Below are 23054 nucleotides of genomic sequence, written 5' to 3'. Positions count from 1 at the left end.
AAGCAGTCAGCTCCGCCTAATGCGTCACTAGTAAACAAAGGGCGATGCCTGCCTTTTACGCTTCAGACTTAGTATTTTGTGATTATAGTATAAGAATGGTAAGTTTATGGTTTAAAATATACGTCACATAATGTACTATGTACCACTTTGTTGTTGTTTTATAATTAGTTCAAGTAATTAGGAGTCGAAATTTATTAAATTGATTGAATTTGTACAAAAAAATCAATATGTATTAAAACTTAATCTTAAAATTGGACTATATTATTTAAATTTATACTAAATTGTTACCTCTCTTAATGGACGATTACAAAATATAACAAAAAAGACAAAATGACAATGTTTTCTCTAAGCACAGCTCGTTATTAGTAGTGGGTTTATTATCATCAAATCACAGACGGAGGTTATGTTAGTTAGGTGACTGACCGGAATATTGTAAGTAATGTTAAGTGAAGGCAAATTGCTAATTGAAATGTAAGTCCATACTCGTGTTCATTTAAAGGCAAGTGCTTACGGGACGAATAATGCAATATAATTTATTTATTCTCGAATGGAATGTACGTTTTGAATATACGGGTTAATTTAAGAGCAGACCTTCTCTATGGAGTCATGATTTTACTGCCTGTGTTCATGCCCTAAATGGCAACGTGTAACTTAGGAGCAACAAGTTAAGAAACTAGATGCATTAGGAGTTGATGAAAAAGTTGTCGCTCTTTCCCATAGACTTGCATTTGTTGTTCATTGACATTACTATATTAGATGAAGTTCAATGTACATATTTTTTCTTTCTCTGTAATTCAATGTTGATGTCACAATTATATAACTTAAATAAATTATTCTCATAGAAGATTTCGATCCATTCAAGATAAGCTAAGGATGTACTAGCACATAAGCTTAAACTCACAAATACAAACTCATCTCAAGTTTAATAAGAGGTTTAAAGACAAAACTTACCTTCTTACATTTTAATAAATACAAGTTTGTAATAATTTTAACTCATTAGGCACTTAGGAAACACGTCTTCTTATTTGAAAACAGTGCTCTATTAAGTAATCAGGACATCGTAGCCCGTAATTACAAACCGGCATCCTTTATGTATGTACAAAACAAACATACATACAGACACATAAAAACATATTTTGCTGTATTTATTAAATATCTATTATATTTATTTAAATATTAATATGGAGGTTTTACTTTATCTTTATAACTATTTGATTTGGTATACATATTCTTCACGTTTTTGTGACATGCAAATTTATGCAAATGGACTCATGATATTGTCAAACAAACGACCAGATTTAAAACAAACATCTGTTTAACAACATGTGTGTTTAACAGAAATAATTTTATTGACCTTCTGATTAGTGCGACCAAATATATCCAAAAAATGTGTGTGTGTGTGTGAGTTTTATTTTTTTTTGATTTTGAAATAAAATATTATCAAATCATTCCATTTATTATTTAATTGAACACTGATTAGAATTATTAGCATGATATAATAGGGATTTAATGATCTTAACGCCAGACGTAGATATAGTTACTAGATAGATAGACGCCAGATAGAATTAACTCTCAAGGATATTTTATTCATTTAGTCTCAAATCACGGTAATAATACGAAGCATATTTTATATCTCAATAAAACATTTGTTGGATAGAAAAAATGTTTTACAACAAATGATTGTATCAAAATGTCATTTATGTTTTTGCACATATATGTTAATTCTCGCAATAATTTAAATGTTTTCAAAGGCTTGAATAAAATTGTGATAATTTTATGTTAATCGGGATAATAACATGTGTTGGGTCTCCAGTATCTCTGTCCTTTATCCTTATCTATCTTATGGGATAAATATAGTGACGTATTTTCGTTTAAAATATTTTAAAGAATTATTGTAATTAGTGATATGTACATATAAAAATTACACACTGCACCTTCTGTGACTCGTTATGCTAACATAATAAATTAAAAAGATATTTCTCGCTGAACTTTGAATGAAAATGGATAGTTTTATCTTTATTCATACAGACAATTCTTATAAAAGATGTATTTGGAAATCTCCAAAAATTTTGATTATTTTCTTGATACCTTCAATTTTCTATTAGGTAAAATTATATTTATCACATTTATAAACAAAAATAATTACAATTAAACTAAAATGATTTTTTTATTTATCATGAACACTGAATTAAGAATATATCAAATATGTTACACTAGTTTTAAAAGCCGTTAATTTGCTAGTACGCACGAAAGCTTAATTTTATTTATATGTATTATTGAAATTTCAACGCAGACGTAGCAAAACAGTGAGTGCACTATACGACGTCTTAATCATCTGAAAAAAAATTTGAAGCTTTTAAAGAAATTGAAAAATCGGTCAACCGTAAAAACATCTTACAAACAGCACTACGACATTGCTATGCATTAAATCACCGTCACTAGTTTTATTTACTCTACATTTTAAAAAGGAAACCTAAAGTATAAATAATATTAAATAATACAATTTTTTAACTTAATGTAATTAATTAATATTCAGTCTAAAATTAAATAAGTTATTGGAGTCTTCAGACATCATATTTAAATTTTAAAAAATGTATTTCTTTTCCAAAACGCGTACATTTCCGTATGCCTCTAGAGACAGTTCATACATCCCTCCGCCTGTTAGACCTATCGGCTTGTGGGCCCTTAAAAGGATCAGTAACACCGTGGTTCGAACTCTCGGAATTGTTACAACAACCTCTTCCCATGACGAAAAATATACCGCCTCACCGACTTTAGTACTCTGAAATATTAAGATATGAAAGATTATTTCGCAGGTAATTTAATCTATAAAATACAATTCCATGCAACACGCGCATAGGGCGAATATGAAACAATGGACAAATTAAGGTTATTATAAATCACTTTTTGTTTTGTTTGAAAATATTGTATTATTAACTTGCTAAGATGACGATTCAGTATTATATCTCTAATATATAATTATGTATATATATATATATATATATATATATATATATATATATATATGTTTTTATATGTTTTTATATTAATTATTTTATCTATAACTTAAGTAAATAAACCTGAATTTTTAGATCCTCGCACCGTTTACACATGATAAAGAAACTCAACATGTTGTACCCCAAATACAAAAGGCTCATTAGCATTTTCGAGACATTGACGCTGACAGTCTAAAAAAACAATTAAAAGTCTAAAATACAATAAAAAGAAAATGTTAATTTAATTTTCTAAAATTTTTCCTCAAATACCATTAATTTTATTTCAAATTCACGCTTTTATAAACATACTAACTGACACAGACTTCATTCACTGTTCAATAAATTTAAAAAAAAGTTATTTTATGTGTAAGAAAACATACATCAGCGAAAATATATTGCGTATATAAATTATTATTTCTTAAAACTTGAAGAAGACTAAATAGATAGATATATTTGTATGTTTATCTACAAATTCATATTTACTGTAGCGATTTGGAATCCGATGGAACATATAAGCGTCGTGCTAACTGCCACTTGGAGCAACATGGGAGTGCTCAAAATGTCTCTCAGCCTTAAAGTGTTACTGTAATATATACAAAACGTATATCAATTTAATATAAAACAATAAAAATCATAATTGAAGTATATTTTCTTGTTATTTCTTAAAATATTCTTCTTATAAGAGTAATGAGTCGATGCTCGATTTAAAGAAAGGTTGAGAAGAATTCACGATTTAGGGAAAATAGGGTAAAAGACAAAAGCTGTATTTTTCATAATAGGTTTTTCATAACTACAATGGCTACATAACCCCAATGTGTTACGGAAAATTAGAAGTGAGTTAAGCAATATACAAGCCGGAGTTACCACACTAACTTTATAATGAATGTATGTTGATCCACTAATCTTCCCAGCCTCTTAATATATTTCTGAATGAATTCCTCATTAAAGTATATAGAGTCTAGTTGTTCTAAAACAGTTACACAATTTTTAATATTAATAATATTTTTTAAACTTCGATAGTGATTTTAGACAAATCTTTTTATAAAATAAAATCCAATGTTATTAATACCTTTTGAAAACCCCTTCTTACAATCTATCAGTATATTTTCGAAGCAGTCGTTCAGGATGGCGAATTGACAAATGAGGTGCACCAAATAGACTTGTATAACGAGATCGTGCAACATAACGAAATAAGCTATGTACATGAATACAATGAATGTAGACATGTAAGTGACCGGATACAGAGCCGGGGTTCGGTAGTCGAAAGGCAGACTAATAACTATTATAAGGTTGTAGTCCGCATCATCAAACAAAGGGTAAAAGAACCTAAGGGAAAGAAATAAAGTTACATATTTTTATAACACAAATTTCCATCAGATTTGTTTATCTTACCAGAAAACGAGGGTGCATGTTCCCAAAAATATAAGTAATTTAAGCGATTGCTTGTTTCTTTTTCCCCATGAATAGAATATATCTTTTCTTTCGTCCGTTGCTATATCCAGATTTGTTGAATTCATTGCTGATGCCAAGTATTTGAAAACTTTCTTGTTTTCATTCTAAATTTTGAATTATTTAAAAAGCGATTAAATTTTGACAATTTAAATACACAATTTTTAAATTTTAATATGTTATTATTTACTACTTTTTACTTTTTACTTATTTTAATATATTATTATTTACTACACATTTACAATTTTTTCTTGCTATATCAAAAACTTTTTATCAAATACATGTTGTAATTGTTATTTGGTTTATGTACCAATGGATTAACATTTCGGTTAAATTCAAGATTAGTTACGAATAATAGTTCAGATAAAACTTTATTATAGTTTCAACTAAAATCAGAGGAACTAACAGACAGGACAAATAGTACCTTTTTGGTTACGATAGATATTTTTTTTTATTTCATTAAATTTATTTGTGTAAATGTTCTTACCATAGTTTTGTATTTGACATATGTTCCGATCTGTATGAGTATGACATTAACTCCTTCTATGATATCATCAAGGCTGCTTGACATAGTAAAAAAGTGCCATATCTCGAGAATTACAAGTAAAATTAAAAGTAACTTCACAGTTTTACTATATATAAGGTAGGTCAGCTTACGGTCCACAAGAGACATGCCTGAGAAAATATGTTGTTGAATAATTGCTTTATACGTACATATGTATTACAATTATGCGTTTACAATAATATTTTTAAGACAATTTTTTTTCATGAATTTGCTCTTTTTATTTACAATATTGAGTATCAAGCTAAATCCTATTTTCTCTTAAACTTTATGACAGAAACTTTTTCTGAGCAGGCGATTATCTCTTATAACAAAGAAATAAACTTTTCTTTGGCCCTTTGTGCAATGATGTGATGGGATATGTTCAATTAATAGTATCTAACAAAACTTTTCAAAGAAAATGTCTATTCAGATATATCATTCACAGAATACAGTAAAATTTATAAAAAATGTGTATTTTTAAATTGAAATTCATATTTACCAGCCAGGTAAGTTATTCGGTATAAATACTCGAAAAACAAAATTTCATAATCTCCACTTGCTGATTGTAAAGCCTTTGTGTCTGTGAGATATTTCCAAATCCTACCAAGTATTTTCATTTTAGATATATTTTATTTGTTATGGTCAAGAACTGTCTAGGGTTTCAAAGCTAAGAATCCTCTTTAAATAGTAATTTATGTGTGTCCATTGCTATTTAATTCTTTTTAATATTTTTACATAATGTAACATGTTTTTGAACGAGTACTTGATCGTAATCACTTTAAATCATCTCAGTTATTAAATATGATTAAAATTATAAATGTCGACAAAAATTTTTAGAGTGTGCATTGAGGAATAAAAAATATGTCGCTTATTAAAATATTAAAAAAAAAAACATAATATAAAAAAAAAATATCATCAAATAAATATAATTATATTAAACCATATTGTAACGTTCAATGGAAATAAACATTTAGCCAATGATTTTGTAATTAAAATTCTATTCTGGTTAACGATTTAGGTCGATTTAAATTAATTTTCAGTTAACTCGCTGACTTCGAACAGAAATTATTTATACGAGTCAAATGTAAAATAATTATATAGGAGTTAATACAATGGCTTATACCTTTAAATCATAATGAAACGGCTTATCGGTTATTACAATATTCACGTGGGACCATTTCAATAGTTAAATTCAAAATTTGATTACATAATATTATTTATTGATTTTTTTTTTATTATATTCGATTACTGAAATCTCCTGAGAACGGTTACAGCTGAATATGACGTCTTTATTAACTGTAACAGAAAAATATAGAACAAATTATAATAGCAACAACTTTAGTTAAATTTGATTCGTCAAGAAGATAATGTTTTTATAATTCAACGAAAAAGACGTGTAAAACAAAATTAATAAGTGGACATATCATTGCTTCTTTTTAAATTCTCACCGTGGTATAAGACACTAGCGACAGATCAAACAGTCCGCCAGCACTAAGTACGAGGGGTTTGCGAGCTCGCATCACAGCGAACATCAGTCTGGCACGAAGACCCTTCGTCGCCATCAAACCATACTCCCATCCCGAGCAGTAAATCGCTTTGGATATGTTTTCACTCTAGAATATAAAGATTGGTTTGTCACATATTTTGATAAGTTCCATTTATCCGCCATAACTTTCTTTTGTAAGTCTTTGTTTCTTTACAATAACGAATAATGATCAATGACATACAATTATATATCCTTGATGTAATAAGATTTAAAACAAATATTATGCAATTATGAGAAAAATTCTAAACCTCACAAACCACATCAGGCAACTAATGATGTCATGATTCTTGTGAGATCTTAGAATTTCTCCAAAAATTATGCAGACATTTTCACAATATTTTAATTCCTTTGAATAAGACAAATTTTCATAATACCCATACGAAACTAGATGTCAAATATAAAATACATCTTATAAAGGATTGCAGTGGTAATTTGAAGATTGAATACATTTCAATGTTTTAACATACAGTGAACTAACCTGAAATTTTATTTCATCACACCACTTGCAAAATATGAACAGCTCAAATAAATTGTACATCAAATATAAGACACTCATGAAAAACTTTACATTGCTTTTTCCAGCAGTCTGCAATAAATTTTTAGTAAATCAATAATAAGTAAGTAATGTTACATATCAGGTAGTGATTGTAGCCAAATTTTATAGGTAAACGAGTTGGTTAGAATAAGTGTAATAAATATATAACAACGTATGTATTCGATGGTAAATAAAAACCAAAGTATAAAAAAACTGTAACAGTTGAATTTTTTGAGGAACCAAGTGCAAAGACTCGCTCTTTTTCACCAACCCCAAAACACTTTCTTTCCTGAAATGAGATCTGTATTAAAACTTGGGATTTGCTTGGACCAAATATTTTGCCGTTGGATATATTTTTTAGCACAACAAAAGAATATAACCATTGTGTTCTACGAATAATGTGACACTATTTAATTGGTTGTTTTTTATTGTGAGTAATAATATTTACTGTTAAAACCAATTAAATGCCGATTAAAATCAATCATTTATAGAAAAAATAACCGTTCGTTAATAAATTTTCCTATCGGAATTAATAGGTGGTTTCCACTCGTCTTGTCACGTTTGCAATTAATTTATTGGTAACTGATATGGTTGCTACACATTTGTATTCAAATTATAATTGATCTTACCCTCGTGGCTTGAAAGCTAACAAAGCAAATGAGCATAGTGCTTGCTGCCAACTGTCCCAACATGGGGATACTTAAAGATTTTTTTAATTCCATAGTATTGCTAAAAAGTAGATATACAATAAATACATTTGTGCTTATTTTATGATAAAAACATATTAGCCTATTTTCTTTTATGTCAAGGGTTTATGTTGGTTTTTTCTTTATATTTTATATATAGGAAGCTGTGTATACTTGAATATGAAAGCGGGTCTAGTTACTGCCAATATTTAATAGATAACATGTAATTAGTAATAGAAATATGATACTTTAAAATTAATTTATGTTGCTCCACCAAATCGTTTAACCGCTTCAAATATCTCTGTCTAAACTTCTCTGTCATTAGCAGTTTCGTACGCTCAATTTCTGAAAAGAAAATTTGGTATTACCCCCTATCTAGTAACATAAGCATATGAACAAGTATTCGATAAAAAAAAATGTTTTTTAATAATTCCTTACTCTGAGTTTGCATCGTCACGATGCATACGGAAATTTAATAGTCTTTCATACAGAAAACTAGCGTTGGTTATTGAATGAGAAACGCGCAAAGCTTTATATGTACCGTGACGACACAAACTTGGACTAAACTTACTGATATAACTTACTGTTTTCGCTATCAATACAGTCATCGATAATTGTTTCAAAACAATCAGCCAATATAGTGTATTGGCACAGCAGATGCATGAGATGGGCTTGCATTATGAGGTCGTTCACCATAACGAACAGAGATGTGAAATTAAATACTATCAACACGATGAAATAGACTATCGGGTACCTGATAGGAGTATTGTAATAAAACGGTAGACGAGCTGATATCATTAGGTTATAATCAATGTCATCCACTAGGGGATAAATGTTCCTGAAATTAATTATTGTTGTATAAACAAATTTAAAAAGAAGATCTTTGTAAATTTTGTTATTGATACTGGCTTTATACATGTATGTACTTAGATTTTTTTTTCTGTCGCTGGTGACGGTGGCTATAATAACTTATTTTGTTTTGTAAAGAATCAAATCTAACTTGTTTTAATTTAAACAATAACTAATTCTAATTATTACCATAGGATTACTTATCATTTGAAAAGTAAAATATATTTTTTTTAGCCACCTTTGATGTTTATACAGATGTATAGTAATATGTGTTTATTTTTTGCACTAATAAAGTGTGTTTTTATTTTTTCACTGAAAAATTATGTCGCTGAAATGCTGACACTTAAATAAATTTATTTAATTGAATATGAACAAAAAGAAAAGTGAATAATTAAATAAATAGCAACAAGTATAAAGTTTTGATGGTCTTTTTTGTTGTCTAATGACGATTATATTTCCTAAACTAAACATTACTTTTCTTTTAGTCCGTATGTTGGAATGAAGATGAGACGTGACTTCAATGAACTTTGAATATATTGCCAAAAACAAAAATAATATATATTACCACATCCCTAAGGTGCAAAATCCTAAAGTAATTAGGAGTTTAACAAACGTTTCGTTTCTTTCAGCCCAGAAATTGACCAACTGTAGCCGTTTCTTAGTCGACATATCGAAATACGGTGACTCCATAGCGGATGCTAGATTTTTATAAATCCCTAAGTTAGTCCTCTAGAAAGATTTTGTTTTTATTATAGTTAATTATTTGACATTTTATTTCAAAGATATTATAACATTTTTACCATATTCTTGTATCTGTAGAGCGCTATAAAATGCATGAGTGTTACATTCAAATTATCAATCATATCGTCCAATCCTGTGAATTGACTGACTAACTGCCAAGCTTCACAAAATATAAGAAAACCAATCGATAACTTCATAACACTATTGTAAATATAGTAAAACAACGTATCGTCTAGTATTGCCCAACCTAGAATAGGAAATAAAGAGGAATAACTCGCTGGACTCAAAGTCTGGAAAGCTAAATCCTTTACCAACATTTAAAGCGCAATAGCTTTTTAATATAAAGGTAAAATTACCTGCGAAATACGTTATACGATATACGGACTCGAAAAACAAAGTTTCTAGCTCTCCACTAGATTGTTCCAAAGCTTTACATTGAGTAAACTTAGACCATATGTAGTAAAGGAAACCCATCTTTGAACCTACCGAACTCAACGATCAGACAACATAAATAACAGAACGTTACCTACATATTTGCTAGCGTTTGTAGTTTCTGTTTGTTTTCGTTATATTTAACCGATCAATGAAGTCCAAATAAAAGATATGTTTTGAAACATAAATTTGTTATTGTTCTCGACAAAATGTAAGGGATATTACTTATTACAAAATTTTTAACACCATAATGTGTAATAGGAAGTTATAAAAAAATTCATCGACACTGTCACAAGGAACAAGTTTTGAAAAAACTTATTAAATAAACATTTTACGTCAATAATAATAGGTTGCGAGGCCACAAAGATTTAAACAGGATGAACAGTTATTTGTCTTTGTAGCAATGCAAAATGGAAATGTTTCCTTTTTGTCCACAAATAATAATTAGAAGGTGCATTAAATAATGACCTTAGCTATTAAATCTGTTTGATCTGTCCGTAAAACGCAGGCTAACAGCGATGCCAATCAAAGCATATAGAATAACTGAATTATTAACACAACAACTAGATTAATAGCTAGGTGGAATAGCTGATGACACATGAGTAGTACTTTTTGAAACCTTTAAATGAAACTTAGGTTTTTGGACATTATAACGCGCTTTTTTTTAGTTACACTTTCATCTCGTCTGTCTGACTGTCTGATGTCTCGTCTGATTACGGTTTCTGTAAAGGAATCTAAAAGTCGGGATTAATTCGTAATAGAATAATATAAAACATATAGCTACTCTTATATCCGAAAAACCTTTGTTTCAGATATCATTTAGGTTATAGTAAGTATCAAGTCAGATTTTCAGTCTTTTTCAAAATCCCTCCTCAATAGTATTCCGACTACAGTGTGATTAGTATTTGTATATGAAATAAGTTTCATATATTTGAATAAAATTAGTTTTATTTTAGGTCTTTAGTGGGAGTGATTATAATTATTTATATGTATCATAACTTTATTATTTATAAATAATTTTTATCAGACGTATCTTTACCCTTGACTGAAACTATGGGTTTCCGATATACCACACATATATTATATTAAATGTTACCCAAACACATAGAATACTTAAAGATTTTGCATGACATCTTTGAACAGGGGCCATATTATAAATTCATTCACATGTGTGCTCGTGAAAATCTTACACACATTATCTCTGTTTACGATTCAGATTATTTGGAAGTTTGAATTATTTTTTATATCTTGTAATAAGACAGTGAGACATATAACTCCCTTATATTTAATATTCGAAGTGCCTACCTATCTAAAATATTTTAAAAAGTCATTATTTTGCGGTCATCTCATTAACCTTAAATACCTTTATCGATTAATTATTATAAAGAAAGCACAAAAAAAAATCTTTGTTGTTCTTATGTTCTTATTTTTTTTATATAACCCAAGCTCAGCTAGAGCTGTGGGCTGTAATCAGACAAAAAAAAAGAGTGTTTCTTTTAGAAAGATATAAAGTATATTATACTTTTCATAAATACGCATATCGCTAAAGAAATAACTATCAAAATATACTTTTTACATTTCTAGTAAGTTCCCATAACTAATACAAATAATCATATTCACTTGTTCTCCACCGAAAGAACACAAGCGAGCTAAAATAATTTAGAAAGTAAACTGTAATTAATTATATCTAGCAATCATCAACGGACATTTATATTTGTACAGGTTTAAAGTTACCAAATTAAACAACTGCCGATACAGCAGGATAATTCGTGCCTGTATGAATTTCAATCACAAGTCGCTTGCCGCCGACGTTTTGGATTTCCCAAAATAAATCAAACGGCTTACATATTTAAACGTCCCGAGGCTAAAATAAATACTCGCGAGTAAATATTATTGATGTGAAAACAGCTGCGATTTATGATACGAAATTAAAGCTTTGAAAAAATAATGCGGTGAAGTAATTCTGTTACTGTATAGGTTGTATATGTGCTTTTTAAAAGTGTTTTTTTTTTTTAACCAAGAATAGAAACAAAGTGTAAAGATTGAGTCTTTTCTTTTTTTACCCAAACAATTATTTAAAAACTTTAAAAACGCATTCGTGAGTGAGTGTCTTTTTCAACACATATAAACTTTTAGACGCGTGTACTAAAGTGACTATAGATTTTTTTTTTTGAAAAAAAAAGGAAAAAATAAATAAATAGTGCAGTTCCTAATTATTCGAATTTCAAATCCTTTTGTATAGAAATATGTTCCGAAAACTAAGAAATGTGTATTTTTATGAAATTTTTACTAGTATTTATCTACATATAAATGGTTATTTGAACGAAACATGGCCCAATCCTCTTCATAGTATGGATATAAGTGTATTGATCGAGCGAAACAAGGCTGTTTGCAAAATTAAAGTAGATATAATAGAAGGGAAGTAATCTCGCTGAGTAATAATCGTTATCAGAATGATCGTAAGCGTTTTGGAATAAGTGATCATTATGAGAATATGAAATCTTTAGGACCTTATTTGGAAATAGATTTTATTTTAGCTAATCCCATTTTCAATCGTAATTGTAGTCGAAATTTAAATATTCAAAATCCTTATATAATTCTACAATCTTCAACTGAATTCCTTCAATTAATATTGACCTACATTCTAAATATAAATACCGGCTGTCAATCCCCATTTCATCATATTAAAATTTAAGTTTATCAAGTATATAAAAAAAAAATTAATTAATTCTACAAAGAATACGTAATGTAATATTATCTAATACACAGAAGTCGCAAACAACATAGTAAGTAATTTTCTGTGAAGCAGATGCTTACGAAACTTGAAATATTCCTCTTAGCATATATTACGTCTAGTTGACGTCTTCAGACTTAGTAAGTCTCACCTCACCGAGTAATTTTCCCTACAACTTTATGCGGAACTAAACGCTTATCGCAGCTTCATCCGGTGTAGTAATATGTGACGAATAAACAGCGATATTAGACTCTATTGTTCTTAATTTAAGGTTTCTTAAAAAACAATTCAGTAGATTTTTGGGTGAAACTAAATAGATAATCATGTACTTCGCATAAAAATTCATTGGGAAGAAATAAAATGATCGTTAACTTGAAAGCTATTTAATTTTACCTAACTATGAACATAAACTTGTTTTTTTTTTAACATTTCTTATAACTTCTCTTCTCTATCATATAATCTAAGAAGTATTTCATGTAGATGGTACAGTTCTGAACTAAATATATGTAGATGCAAAAATAATATTTAATATGCTGTAGACAATATTACATAGTACAATTTTTTACTTTTGAGAAAGATACTGAGATACAGGGATATTTAACCTGAAGTGAAGGCCAAAAATCCTGTAATTATCTTTACAAAAAACACCTAACATGGTACAGATAAAGCGACATTTATTAAAATTATGAATATATGTTTATATTAATAAGATTATTAGGATGTTATGTTTTTTCTTATTATATTATATTATATTATATTATATTATATTATATTATATTATATTATATTATATTATATTATATTATGAGCAACATTTCTAACAATACTTTCTCTTTAAAATAAATATATATATATATACATTTATATTTTATTATACCTATCGTGTGATATTTTGTCTTCTTGTGCACATGTATATCTTATATCTAAAATACATAACTTATCTCTCAAACATGATATTATTTTAATAAAACTTTTCAGTTGTCTATTTTAACGTGTTTATAAAAGAAAACTTTTTATTCTTTCATCTTAGGAGTTTTTCAAGCTCCTAATATATTACAATAAATATATTTTCTTTTTAATAATACCCTAATATACAAATACAATGTAACTAATAGCAAAGTTTTGAAATAATGTTTGTGTTCACTGAAATTCAGTACACTTATATTATCTCAATATACACAATCAATAACAAATACTTAAAGTACATTTGGGTTTTCACAAAGAATGATTAATATCATACCGTTGTCAATACTTTAATATCTGTAACATGGCGCCGATAAACTTATGGCGGAGATAAAAATTTTCATCAATTTACAATAAATTGTATCACATTTGCCATAACATGAATGTTTTATTTATTTTACAGATCAAGATAGGTAATCTTAGTGGCAGTAAAAGCGGCCGTTGCCGCCAACGTGGCTGCCACAGCGACCACGGCTGCTGTAGAACCTGTGACCTTGACAGCGAAGCCCATGATGACGGAGATGAGGAGTTGTGCCACGAACACACAGCTGCTGACCACCGCTACATCTGTGCCTATCCCACGCTCCTGGCCACTTCCACCGCCTTCGCTGTCCCACTGAAAGAAGAAATAGTAAATGTTATCCTTAATTTAATTCTGTCATAGTGTATTATTAAGAAGAACTTCAAAGACTAAAAGCTGTATACATCTGTATATATATAATACACTTATTATACGTAAGGTGAGACCGTACAGATTTAGACCAAATAATATCTATTGACTTGAGGCATCTTAACTAAGAGTAGTATTGTTAATTTTAATGATCTCAATTATCTGATATTAATTATGATCAATGGATACATGATACTTAATAATAATTCGTATAATAACATGAAATCCTTGACTATTTACATATTATATTAAAACTACAACTTCTTTAGTTTTTGCTCCTTTTATTTATTATTCATCAAGTAAGAAATACAAACTAATTATTCGTATACACTAGGCAACAAAATCCCTCAACATGCAAGATCCCATAGTAATATGAAAATATTTACCAAAAACCTATTTCATCTAATAAAAAAAATAACGAAAGAAATTATTTATGAGTTGTATGTACGATTCCGTAATAATTAATGTCTTACCATGCCAGTGGCGTGATAATGTGCAACCAGTAGATAAGGCATGGTGAAGAGTGTGGAGTACATGATGCCAGCTGTCCAACTGAACAATAGGACGGCCGCCCTCGCCCTCAGCAAACACAGCATAAACATGCCACAGCTGTACGTGCAAAGTCCCCCCACGTATACCTTTTTTGCCCTACATATAAAAATTATTATAAATTATAAAGAGGTTTTATAAATATTAAATTCTTATTGTATATAGAGCTAAGCTCCCAACTTCCTATAATTCCTCTTCAAAATACTTGATTAACGTTTTATTTAGTTATTTTAATCGGCTCTTTAGAATGTCTGTTTTGTGTATATCTTTATTATATTTTAGTGTAAGTATAATATGTAACAGCCTTAATTTTGTAGGAATCCGATTGCTTAAAATTTTGTGTTGCTGTAAGTATTTAAGACTCCATCGCTTTCCTTGGTTTCCTCTAAGAACAATGACGAGGTTAATTTCTGAAGGTGTATTTAAATCTGAAACCTTTTAAGTGCAAAGTCAAGGGTCGTCTGATCTTATTATGAGGAAATACTTGCACTGCCAAGTTGAAGGGTAAGTAAGCGTTTATATAATTTATAATATTCAAGTACTTTTTTCGAAATGTTCCTGTTTTGTTTAAAAAGACGATATGTTTGTATTTAAGTGTATAGATGAGTCTCAAAACTATTTTCTTGAAGTGAAATCATAACAATCATAATTATAGGACTGAATTCTAAACGTACCTATAAGAATTATTCGTAAAACAGCAGATATATTTGATACTTTTCCTTTGACATATTATTATTCTACATTTCTATTCAATATTGAATGATATAACTAAGTGTAAGGCTTTCAAAAGATTACAAATAATTAATCGTCTTTACCCTAGTTTCTTAATGAGTTTTTCTATAATTGTCGAATAACAAGCACAGGATAGAGAGTACATAGCCATCCCCCAGCAGCCAAATCGGACACCCGCTTCATAATTAGTTCGACTTTCACTGCCCACGGGTGCCTGTAATTAATTTACATCACATACAGAATTGAGCTCCTTAGATATATTATTTTGGTAGGCTTTAAAAAATGCAATTGAAAATAAAAACACAGCTTTGTTTACTTAAAAAGAATTCATCTTAGAACAACTAGACTAAAAATTTTCCAGTTACAAAATTTACTTTGAATTTACCTTTATTAATAAATCAAATAGATTATTTTTAAACATTTAAGTTATTGTTTTTCATAATTCCAAATCAAGTTTATTCATTTGTAAGATTTGTGAACTGGTTTTTATACATTGCACAATGTTTAGACACATCCTCGTAAACGTCTGTATACGTTAGTCATACGGATTATCTAACGGCAATATCTTAAGTTTTAATATATGTAAGCTAATCCCTTAAGACCTCATTATATTAAAATATTTACTATGACTGATTCATCTTACGGAGAAACTGAATGAAGTATGTCAACAGTGTAAGTCTTACAAGATAAACTGTATGAGTGCTCCATTTCGGAAACGTTGAATTGGTGTTGAAAGTGGGAAAACTGATAAGTAAATAATATTATTTACTTATCAGTTTATATATATATATATATATATATATATATATATTCACGTTAAACTTACAGCCGGATTTCCACCGAAAACAGACTCTCCGACGAAATCGGTGAAATACAAAGAGTAGCAGACGTGAGCCATCCAGCAGAAGAGATTTGTAAGACACACGACCCGTAAAGATTTTGGCATCTGTATAATGGATTTGAGGTAGTGTTTCAGAGACAAAGGCTCGCCGTGCCCTTCGGGTATAGTCAGAGTAAGTTGGTTTGGGTCCTAGAATATAAATTATCAAAAGCAATAAAATTTTTGCTACTTTCCTCACGGTTCAGTTAGTGAAATTTTTGACCTTATAAAAAAAGGGGTACCCTTTATATGGTCAGGAATGTATAATATTTTGTAAATAAATATTTAAAACCGCCTTCAAAAAACCACAAATTTTACATATTTTATTTCTAATATAAAATATCGTTTTTATATCTCGTACATAGCAAGATAAACAAAAGTATTTTTAATACAACGAAAATGAATACTTTATTTTTTCAGTATAACCTATGTACTAACTATTAATAAACGTTAATAAAACAAATGACATTGCACAAACTGCTGCAAAAATTTTGTATTTGACTTTAAAGCTTAAAAAATTATTTGACAACTTACAGGAGAAATTTCATCAGCTGGTTGATCGGGTTGATTTAAAGATCCATACGAAGCATTTTCCTTCTTTAGTCCATCTTGCTCTTCTCCAAACTGATTTTCTTCTTCGTCTTTATCGTTTAATTTATTATAGTTTTCTGTCTCTTTGATTTCTGACAGCGGTATTTCCTTAAAACTGGTTATAGTAGCCGATACGCATACGATAAAAATTATAGTGATTAGAAAGAACACAGCTCTGACATGGCCACCGAATAACGCTCCTGTAACACATAATCTAGCATTTTTACAGGATATAAACAAAAGTTTTTTTTTTTGTGTCCATGCAAATAATTTTTAGAGAGTAAAACTAATCTGATGTACTACACGTGTTTTATTATTTTAGAACTATACACTCCCGACGTTTGTTACGTAATCTAAAGAGTTAGATGTGATTATTTTTATAGAAGTTTTAGTCGCATATATTTTATTCATTTTTATGTAATATTAATAATCTCTTCAACCATAAACTTATTCATTGATTAAAATTCATGTAAATCTTACCAAGAGATGTTTCGTCCCAATTAATACCACCAAGGGCGTATCCCATGAAACCGCCAAGGCCGGCCATTACGGTAAAAGTACTCAGACCTTTAGCGTGATCCTCTGTAAATATAATTGATGTATTTAATTATAACAATATTCTTATCATTCAGGACAGTCACATTAGTTTAGTTTTAATTTAGCAAATTTTTACTAAAAAGTACGATTAAATTCTTAAAATAAATAGACAATTTTCGTTCCAACGGCTTATATTTTTGAACTAATAGTAAGATTTTTCTGTTGTATTGTGTATTAATGGGATACTTCTATTTAAACAACCAATATTACATTTCAACTAGCTGCTGCCTGCGGCTTTTCCCCCATATTGAACCTCGTTTGAGATAAGCGTTAGTATCCTTATGAGGTTTCATTCGATTTTTCAAAGGTCTACTTCAGATACTAGGCTTTTTTGATTAAAAAATTGGAAATTTACCTCTTATTAAAACAATTAATCAATCAAAAATCATACATGATACGGTTAAATTGAGAACTTTCTCTCTTAAAGTGGATAAAAGCAGAAAAGTTAAACTTTATAACATTACCTACTTGCGGATGAAATTGTCATTACAATCGCTTCAGCCATATTAGAGATTATACGATGTTCCGTCACATAGTCAGACATTTTTTTAAATAGCAAGTGTAATGGAGTTAATGTATATATTTTCATGTGCGTTTTGTGAAAAGTTGTTAATATGAAATTACAAACAGACGTTTCAATTTTATTTTATATATATATATATATATGTGTAATTCTCTTTAAATTATATTAAATCCTCTTTGGGAACCATGAATATATCTGTTCCGTTTTTAAGATTTGCTTCGTGACTATATTATTTTACATTTTTCTCCGACGTATCGAGTGCTTCGCGATAACCATGATTTCCGGTAAATAAGCATAAACCAGAAAGTCATGGTTATATACAAATATGTTCTGGCACAAGTCTTAGATGTTAATTATTAATAAACATTGGGACAACTGGCAATAAGGTCTCAGCAAAATTAACTATAAGTTCATAAGTTTTTGTATACGAAGCTATTTATTTAATTACAGTTTTTAACCGTCCCATGGGAACTCTTCAATTTATCGAAAACAAAAGTATGTTACATGTCGTCTAGGATACCACCATAAAAAAATTATCGGTCCAGCCGTCTCGGAGTGGACCCATATAAATAGACAAACAAACGGATAAACAAAAAGGAATTAAAATATTTCTATTTCATTTCTCACATCCACCTGACTCAGTTTTAACATAATAATTTTTTAATTTACAGAAATTTTACCTCAAAAATTTCATTATATGTATATAGATAAGAAAATATTTTTGAAGTGGAAAAATCATTTTTTTCAATATGTACAGATAAATATTTGTTAATACATTTAATTCACTCACAAATATTAAATCTTTTAAAATATTTGTTTTGCTATGCTTTAAACATGTCAACAAAATATTAAATTAAGTTAATAATGTTAATTTAAGTTAATAAAAGATATGTCTTTCAATTTTATATCGCTTTCAGAGATAACTTTCCCATTTATCAGTTACTATGCTATTTTATATCTGTAAAACTTTTTACCGAGCGCGACTCACCCACCGTCTATTTAAAACCTTCTATTTTATATTCGGATAACATTTTCATAATTAAATAATAAGTGACAATAAAATAAGAAGTATTTACTACACCACATTTATATACTCAGAAAGGATATGTCGAAGCCGTCTGAATTACATAAGAGAAATTAAAAACTTAGTAATGGCAACATCTAAAACATTCTCTTCAAAGTATAATTCATCTCTATTTTTATATCTTTTTATTAGATTTAAAATCATAACAGCGTTATTACAATTTTATCAAAGTAAAATTCCTAGACACTCGATAAAGAAATTTTTTATAAATATAGAATTATCATATTTTTCGTCTATATAGTATTTATCTCCTTTTAATCTTCACATCTCATGCATAAATTATCTCTTGTCTGATTTATTTGACATATTACTATAGTCTATCATAAAAAAAATATATATATATTATGATTCAACTCATTTATTTAATTCCATTTACTTCTACGATTACAATTTTAGGCCACATCAGAAAATACCTTTTCATAAAGTTCCACTTAAAATAATTTTAATATATTTACTGTGTATCTCTCCAATTATTATTCGAATTCATTAATTTTATATTTTCAATTCATTAACTGCGTAATAGATGTTTACAAAAATGAAAATAATAAATTCATATTCTAATATCAGATCACATTTTTTTTTTGTCACCGGATGGAACATTATTTTAAACATGAACAATAATAATAATGATAAAGACAAAAGTAAATGTCGTTGAGATAAATCAATCACAGTGAGATAAAGTCACTTGTTTTCGGCAAACTAACAACCGACGAGTCACGTGGTGATGAGGTTTAACAAATATTTAATGAAACAAACTAGGTCCACACCCCATATCTATTAAAGTAGGTTAAGAACGCCTTATTTTCTATTGTAATAAAAATAATTTTAACCTTCAAGTTGCTCCAATATATTCACCAGCCGTTTGTGTTCCGAGAATTTTTTTATATTTTTATCCTTTTTCGCTGAAGCAGTTAATCGTGTTTTTTTTCATGTTATGTTTTCTTATAGTATTATACTGTGATTGTTATCATACATCCATGAATAAATATATATATTAATTGACTATTACAATTCCATGATAGTTTTTTATTAAACCCAAACAAACAATTTTGTAAATGATGAAGTTATAAATTCTAGAGAAAAATATAAAACTAAATTTAATTGAAGTCATAAATTAAATTGCGTTGTTCGTTGGAAATCGCATATAATCATGTTATATAAACGTACTTATTACTTTACTATATACATATATAGTTTATTATAAAAAAAGCCATCATTACATTCAATATAATGATTACATTTAGTCGACTCTAATGAACGGAGTGCAATCAGCATAAGTAAACAAGATTTGAAAAAATAAATTACGTCTAGAAAATTCTATTTTATCTAGTTGCATCTCCGGAAGATGATTTTAAATTGAGTAAACTTGCTCAAGCAAACATTATTTTATTCTAAATTATTTAAATCAAGTCAAGGAATGATAAATACATTAGAGTAGGTTATCAGAAAATCCGCAATGTTAATAGCATAAAGAAATACAATCTGACCTGGAACTGTCACATCGAGGAGATATGCTCGTGCGGGGCTTTGGCATGCATCAGCATCGAAATCCAGTAGCACTGTTCCTAAAACTGTGAACAACACTCCCCAAGGATGATGATTATTCCCTTCCACCTCAAGGACTGAACTTCGCGGTCCCAACACCGAGGGCACAGCAGTTTTGTTAACAAAGACCTCGTCTCCAAAAGCATAACCAATATCTTCTCCATTTGGCACAAGAATTAAACCTAAAAATTATATTAATTTAACTTACTGCTTAAAGTAAAGCTATTTATGAAAATAAAAAAGTTTCTAAAATAGATCATTAAAATTATATTTCAGAATATTTATTTCTATCACATACCCAAAAACACTCCAATAGACATCAAAACAATGAAGGGTCTCCTTCTTCCGTATTTTGATTGGCATCTATCGCTAAGAGAACCGAGAAGTGGAGTCATAAAGAAGCCTATTAATGGAGAAAGCGCCCATACCAGAGTCATTTGCTGATGTGGCACTCCAATTTGAAGAAGGGTGGGAGAAACGAATGCTGTTTCTCCAGCATATGCAAATTCTATTCCCATCACAGCTGCAGAAATTCGGGTTAATTCGAGCCTATTTTTTCTCCTGCAAAATAAATATTTAATAGTTTTTTGTAAACCAAATACAAAATTTGAAGTACCAAAAATGTAATAAATCAAGTAATATGTTGTGATGAATATTATACTATGAACCTATAGTGCTTTATTATTTATAATCAAATTACAGTGGCGCGCATGTAATTGGATTAACGAATACGTTACATTGAGAAATAGTAAAGTATAGACACTTTACGGATTATTATTTTTATGTGAAATAAAAAATAATATGAAAACCTATCCACTAACCGAGACAAAAATTTTATGCTTATTTACATACCTGAACAGATCGCTGTATTCACCTTCGCGAACAACTCTTTCAGGAGCATCGTCAGAATTAGGTATAGCAAACAGAGCCTCCCTGACAGTCCCTCGCACACCTTGAGGATGTTCCTCCTTCCATTGAGACCATTTCTCCTTACATTTATCCCTAGTAGAATGCAATCTACCGGTAACGCCCTGATATTCGTTCAATTTATCCACCATATTTAAAAGCTGCCAACAAACCCGATTATAACTTTATAAAAAACTTTGTAACTAGATGCATGTTGAGAGGAGTTGCTAGTTGGTCGTCACTGTTCGGACTGGACTGCGGAAGGGGCCGGAGGCGCGCGCGCCGCCCTTGTTCATGACCGCCCGCCCTAGTCACGCTTTAGTTTACAAGGTATAGAGTAACTAGAAGTGATAGTTTCATACTAAAGATACGTAATATTATATTTCAAACACCATATTAGTTACGATTGTGTAAACAGTTAATTAAGTATTTACGATTAAAAGATATACTGTCAAGACATTTAGTTTACTTATAATTTACATTATTTTCTTTAGATAATGATTGAATTACTATAGACAAAATTATAATTAATTTAAATTTATTAAAACTGTGACATATTTTTTATTAAATATAAATGAAACCAATTTAGAAAAACACAACAAAGCTAACAACATTTATTTATAAAATCATAATATATTATTAATTTTTTATAGGTATAAAGATAAATATTTTCGCAGTAATAAAATTCTTGTCAAAGCAGATTAACTGATTAAATTGAAAGTGATCAAAGATCGGTTACTTCAAGGGTTTTTTGGTTATCATAAAGTAAGCGATGGGAAATTTTTTTTGAATTTTTGTCAAGATAATAACGCAGTCACAAGTGGACATCTTAAACTTAGATACTTATCACAAACTTAACCACAATAAATAAAATAATCCTTGAAACAATGCAAAACCTAAAGTATCATTTGCGCCACAAGATTTGAAGATCTTTCTTAGTTTTAGAGCGAAAAAAGGTGTGAACAACAAAATAGTAAAACGGTTATTTCAGGTCTCTTCCATGTAAACGGGATCGTTGTGACTCGCTTCGCGGATTACACTTATTGCATCCCAGGGGGCGTCAGATTGTTTTCTTAAAGGTCCTATATAAATAAACTGATTATTTGATCTTATTGCTTCTTGCTACCATATAACAGTCAAATAGGATTTTACCGATATATTAAATGGTTTGTTTTGTAATCTGTAGGATATCTACTTGTGCATAGAAACATTCGTCGCCTTTCGGCTCCTTTAGTATCACTTTGTCGACTTAATTGATATATATGCCTGTTATTTACATTAACATAATATATTTAAGGTTTAAAGAAGATAGCTTAGCTGGAAATAGGTTTTATTTATTTAGAAAAAAAACTTATAACATGAAGTTTTTTCGGCGATCAACCTTAAATATCATTATAGACAGATGTCATTCTAGATCATGATTTTTCTTAGTTCAGTTACATATTAAAATAGAATCATTTTTTTGCACTTATTTTTTTATTTTATCCACGAAATGTGTGATT

At 29.1% G+C, this 23054-nt stretch overlaps 3 protein-coding genes and 1 long non-coding RNA gene across 4 annotated transcripts; 1 reads left to right on the top strand and 3 right to left on the bottom strand.

The window, feature by feature from the left end:
• Positions 1-2213: 2213 nt before the first annotated feature.
• Positions 2214-5735, bottom strand: LOC116766848 (odorant receptor 13a-like). The gene is made up of 9 exons (XM_032656972.2): positions 5489-5735; positions 4933-5120; positions 4389-4552; positions 4066-4322; positions 3870-3963; positions 3480-3579; positions 3081-3188; positions 2618-2782; positions 2214-2335 (listed from the first exon to the last, which is right to left on the bottom strand). Exons 1-9 carry the CDS (start codon positions 5604-5606, stop codon positions 2285-2287), a joined length of 1245 nt encoding a protein of 414 aa, XP_032512863.2. The 5' UTR covers positions 5607-5735; the 3' UTR covers positions 2214-2284.
• A 452-nt stretch (positions 5736-6187) lies between these two features.
• LOC116766849 (uncharacterized) lies at positions 6188-9836 on the bottom strand. Its single transcript, XM_032656974.2, has 9 exons — positions 9703-9836; positions 9406-9593; positions 9171-9334; positions 8341-8594; positions 8005-8101; positions 7700-7799; positions 7014-7121; positions 6438-6602; positions 6188-6285 (listed from the first exon to the last, which is right to left on the bottom strand). Exons 1-9 carry the CDS (start codon positions 9818-9820, stop codon positions 6235-6237), a joined length of 1245 nt encoding a protein of 414 aa, XP_032512865.2. The 5' UTR covers positions 9821-9836; the 3' UTR covers positions 6188-6234.
• Positions 9837-13610: 3774 nt separating this feature from the next.
• On the bottom strand, positions 13611-21917 carry LOC116766985 (proton-associated sugar transporter A). The gene is made up of 9 exons (XM_032657129.2): positions 21499-21917; positions 20945-21207; positions 20589-20828; positions 17378-17479; positions 16841-17097; positions 16253-16456; positions 15510-15640; positions 14619-14793; positions 13611-14091 (listed from the first exon to the last, which is right to left on the bottom strand). Exons 1-9 carry the CDS (start codon positions 21702-21704, stop codon positions 13873-13875), a joined length of 1797 nt encoding a protein of 598 aa, XP_032513020.1. The 5' UTR covers positions 21705-21917; the 3' UTR covers positions 13611-13872.
• On the top strand, positions 14788-18744 carry LOC133318985 (uncharacterized). Its single transcript, XR_009752702.1, has 3 exons — positions 14788-15198; positions 16255-16439; positions 18468-18744. It is a non-coding gene; the product is annotated as an uncharacterized LOC133318985 (long non-coding RNA).
• Positions 21918-23054: the final 1137 nt, after the last annotated feature.

The sequence above is a fragment of the Danaus plexippus genome, chromosome 10 (assembly GCF_018135715.1).
Source record: "Danaus plexippus chromosome 10, MEX_DaPlex, whole genome shotgun sequence".
Taxonomy (NCBI): Eukaryota; Metazoa; Arthropoda; class Insecta; order Lepidoptera; family Nymphalidae; genus Danaus; species Danaus plexippus.
Note: the sequence above shows the minus strand (reverse complement) of the source record. Positions and strands in the feature narration are given on the sequence as shown.

Excerpts from the sequence above, each read along its gene's own strand:
- LOC116766848 (XM_032656972.2), bottom strand. The coding sequence starts at position 5,606 with ATGAAAATACTTGGTAGGATTTGGAAATATCTCACAGACACAAAGGCT. Across the intron at positions 4,553-4,932 it reads ATGTCAAATACAAAACTATG|AATGAAAACAAGAAAGTTTT; the intron begins GTAAGAACATTT and ends TTCAAAATTTAG. Across the intron at positions 3,580-3,869 it reads CAACATACATTCATTATAAA|TAACACTTTAAGGCTGAGAG; the intron begins GTTAGTGTGGTA and ends TATATATTACAG.
- LOC116766849 (XM_032656974.2), bottom strand. The coding sequence starts at position 9,820 with ATGGGTTTCCTTTACTACATATGGTCTAAGTTTACTCAATGTAAAGCT. Across the intron at positions 8,595-9,170 it reads TTTTGCACCTTAGGGATGTG|GAACATTTATCCCCTAGTGG; the intron begins GTAATATATATT and ends AATTAATTTCAG. Across the intron at positions 7,800-8,004 it reads CAACATAAATTAATTTTAAA|CAATACTATGGAATTAAAAA; the intron begins GTATCATATTTC and ends TCTACTTTTTAG.
- LOC116766985 (XM_032657129.2), bottom strand. The coding sequence starts at position 21,704 with ATGGTGGATAAATTGAACGAATATCAGGGCGTTACCGGTAGATTGCAT. Across the intron at positions 21,208-21,498 it reads GAATACAGCGATCTGTTCAG|GAGAAAAAATAGGCTCGAAT; the intron begins GTATGTAAATAA and ends TTTATTTTGCAG. Across the intron at positions 14,794-15,509 it reads AAACTCATTAAGAAACTAGG|GGCAAAAAAGGTATACGTGG; the intron begins GTAAAGACGATT and ends TTTTATATGTAG.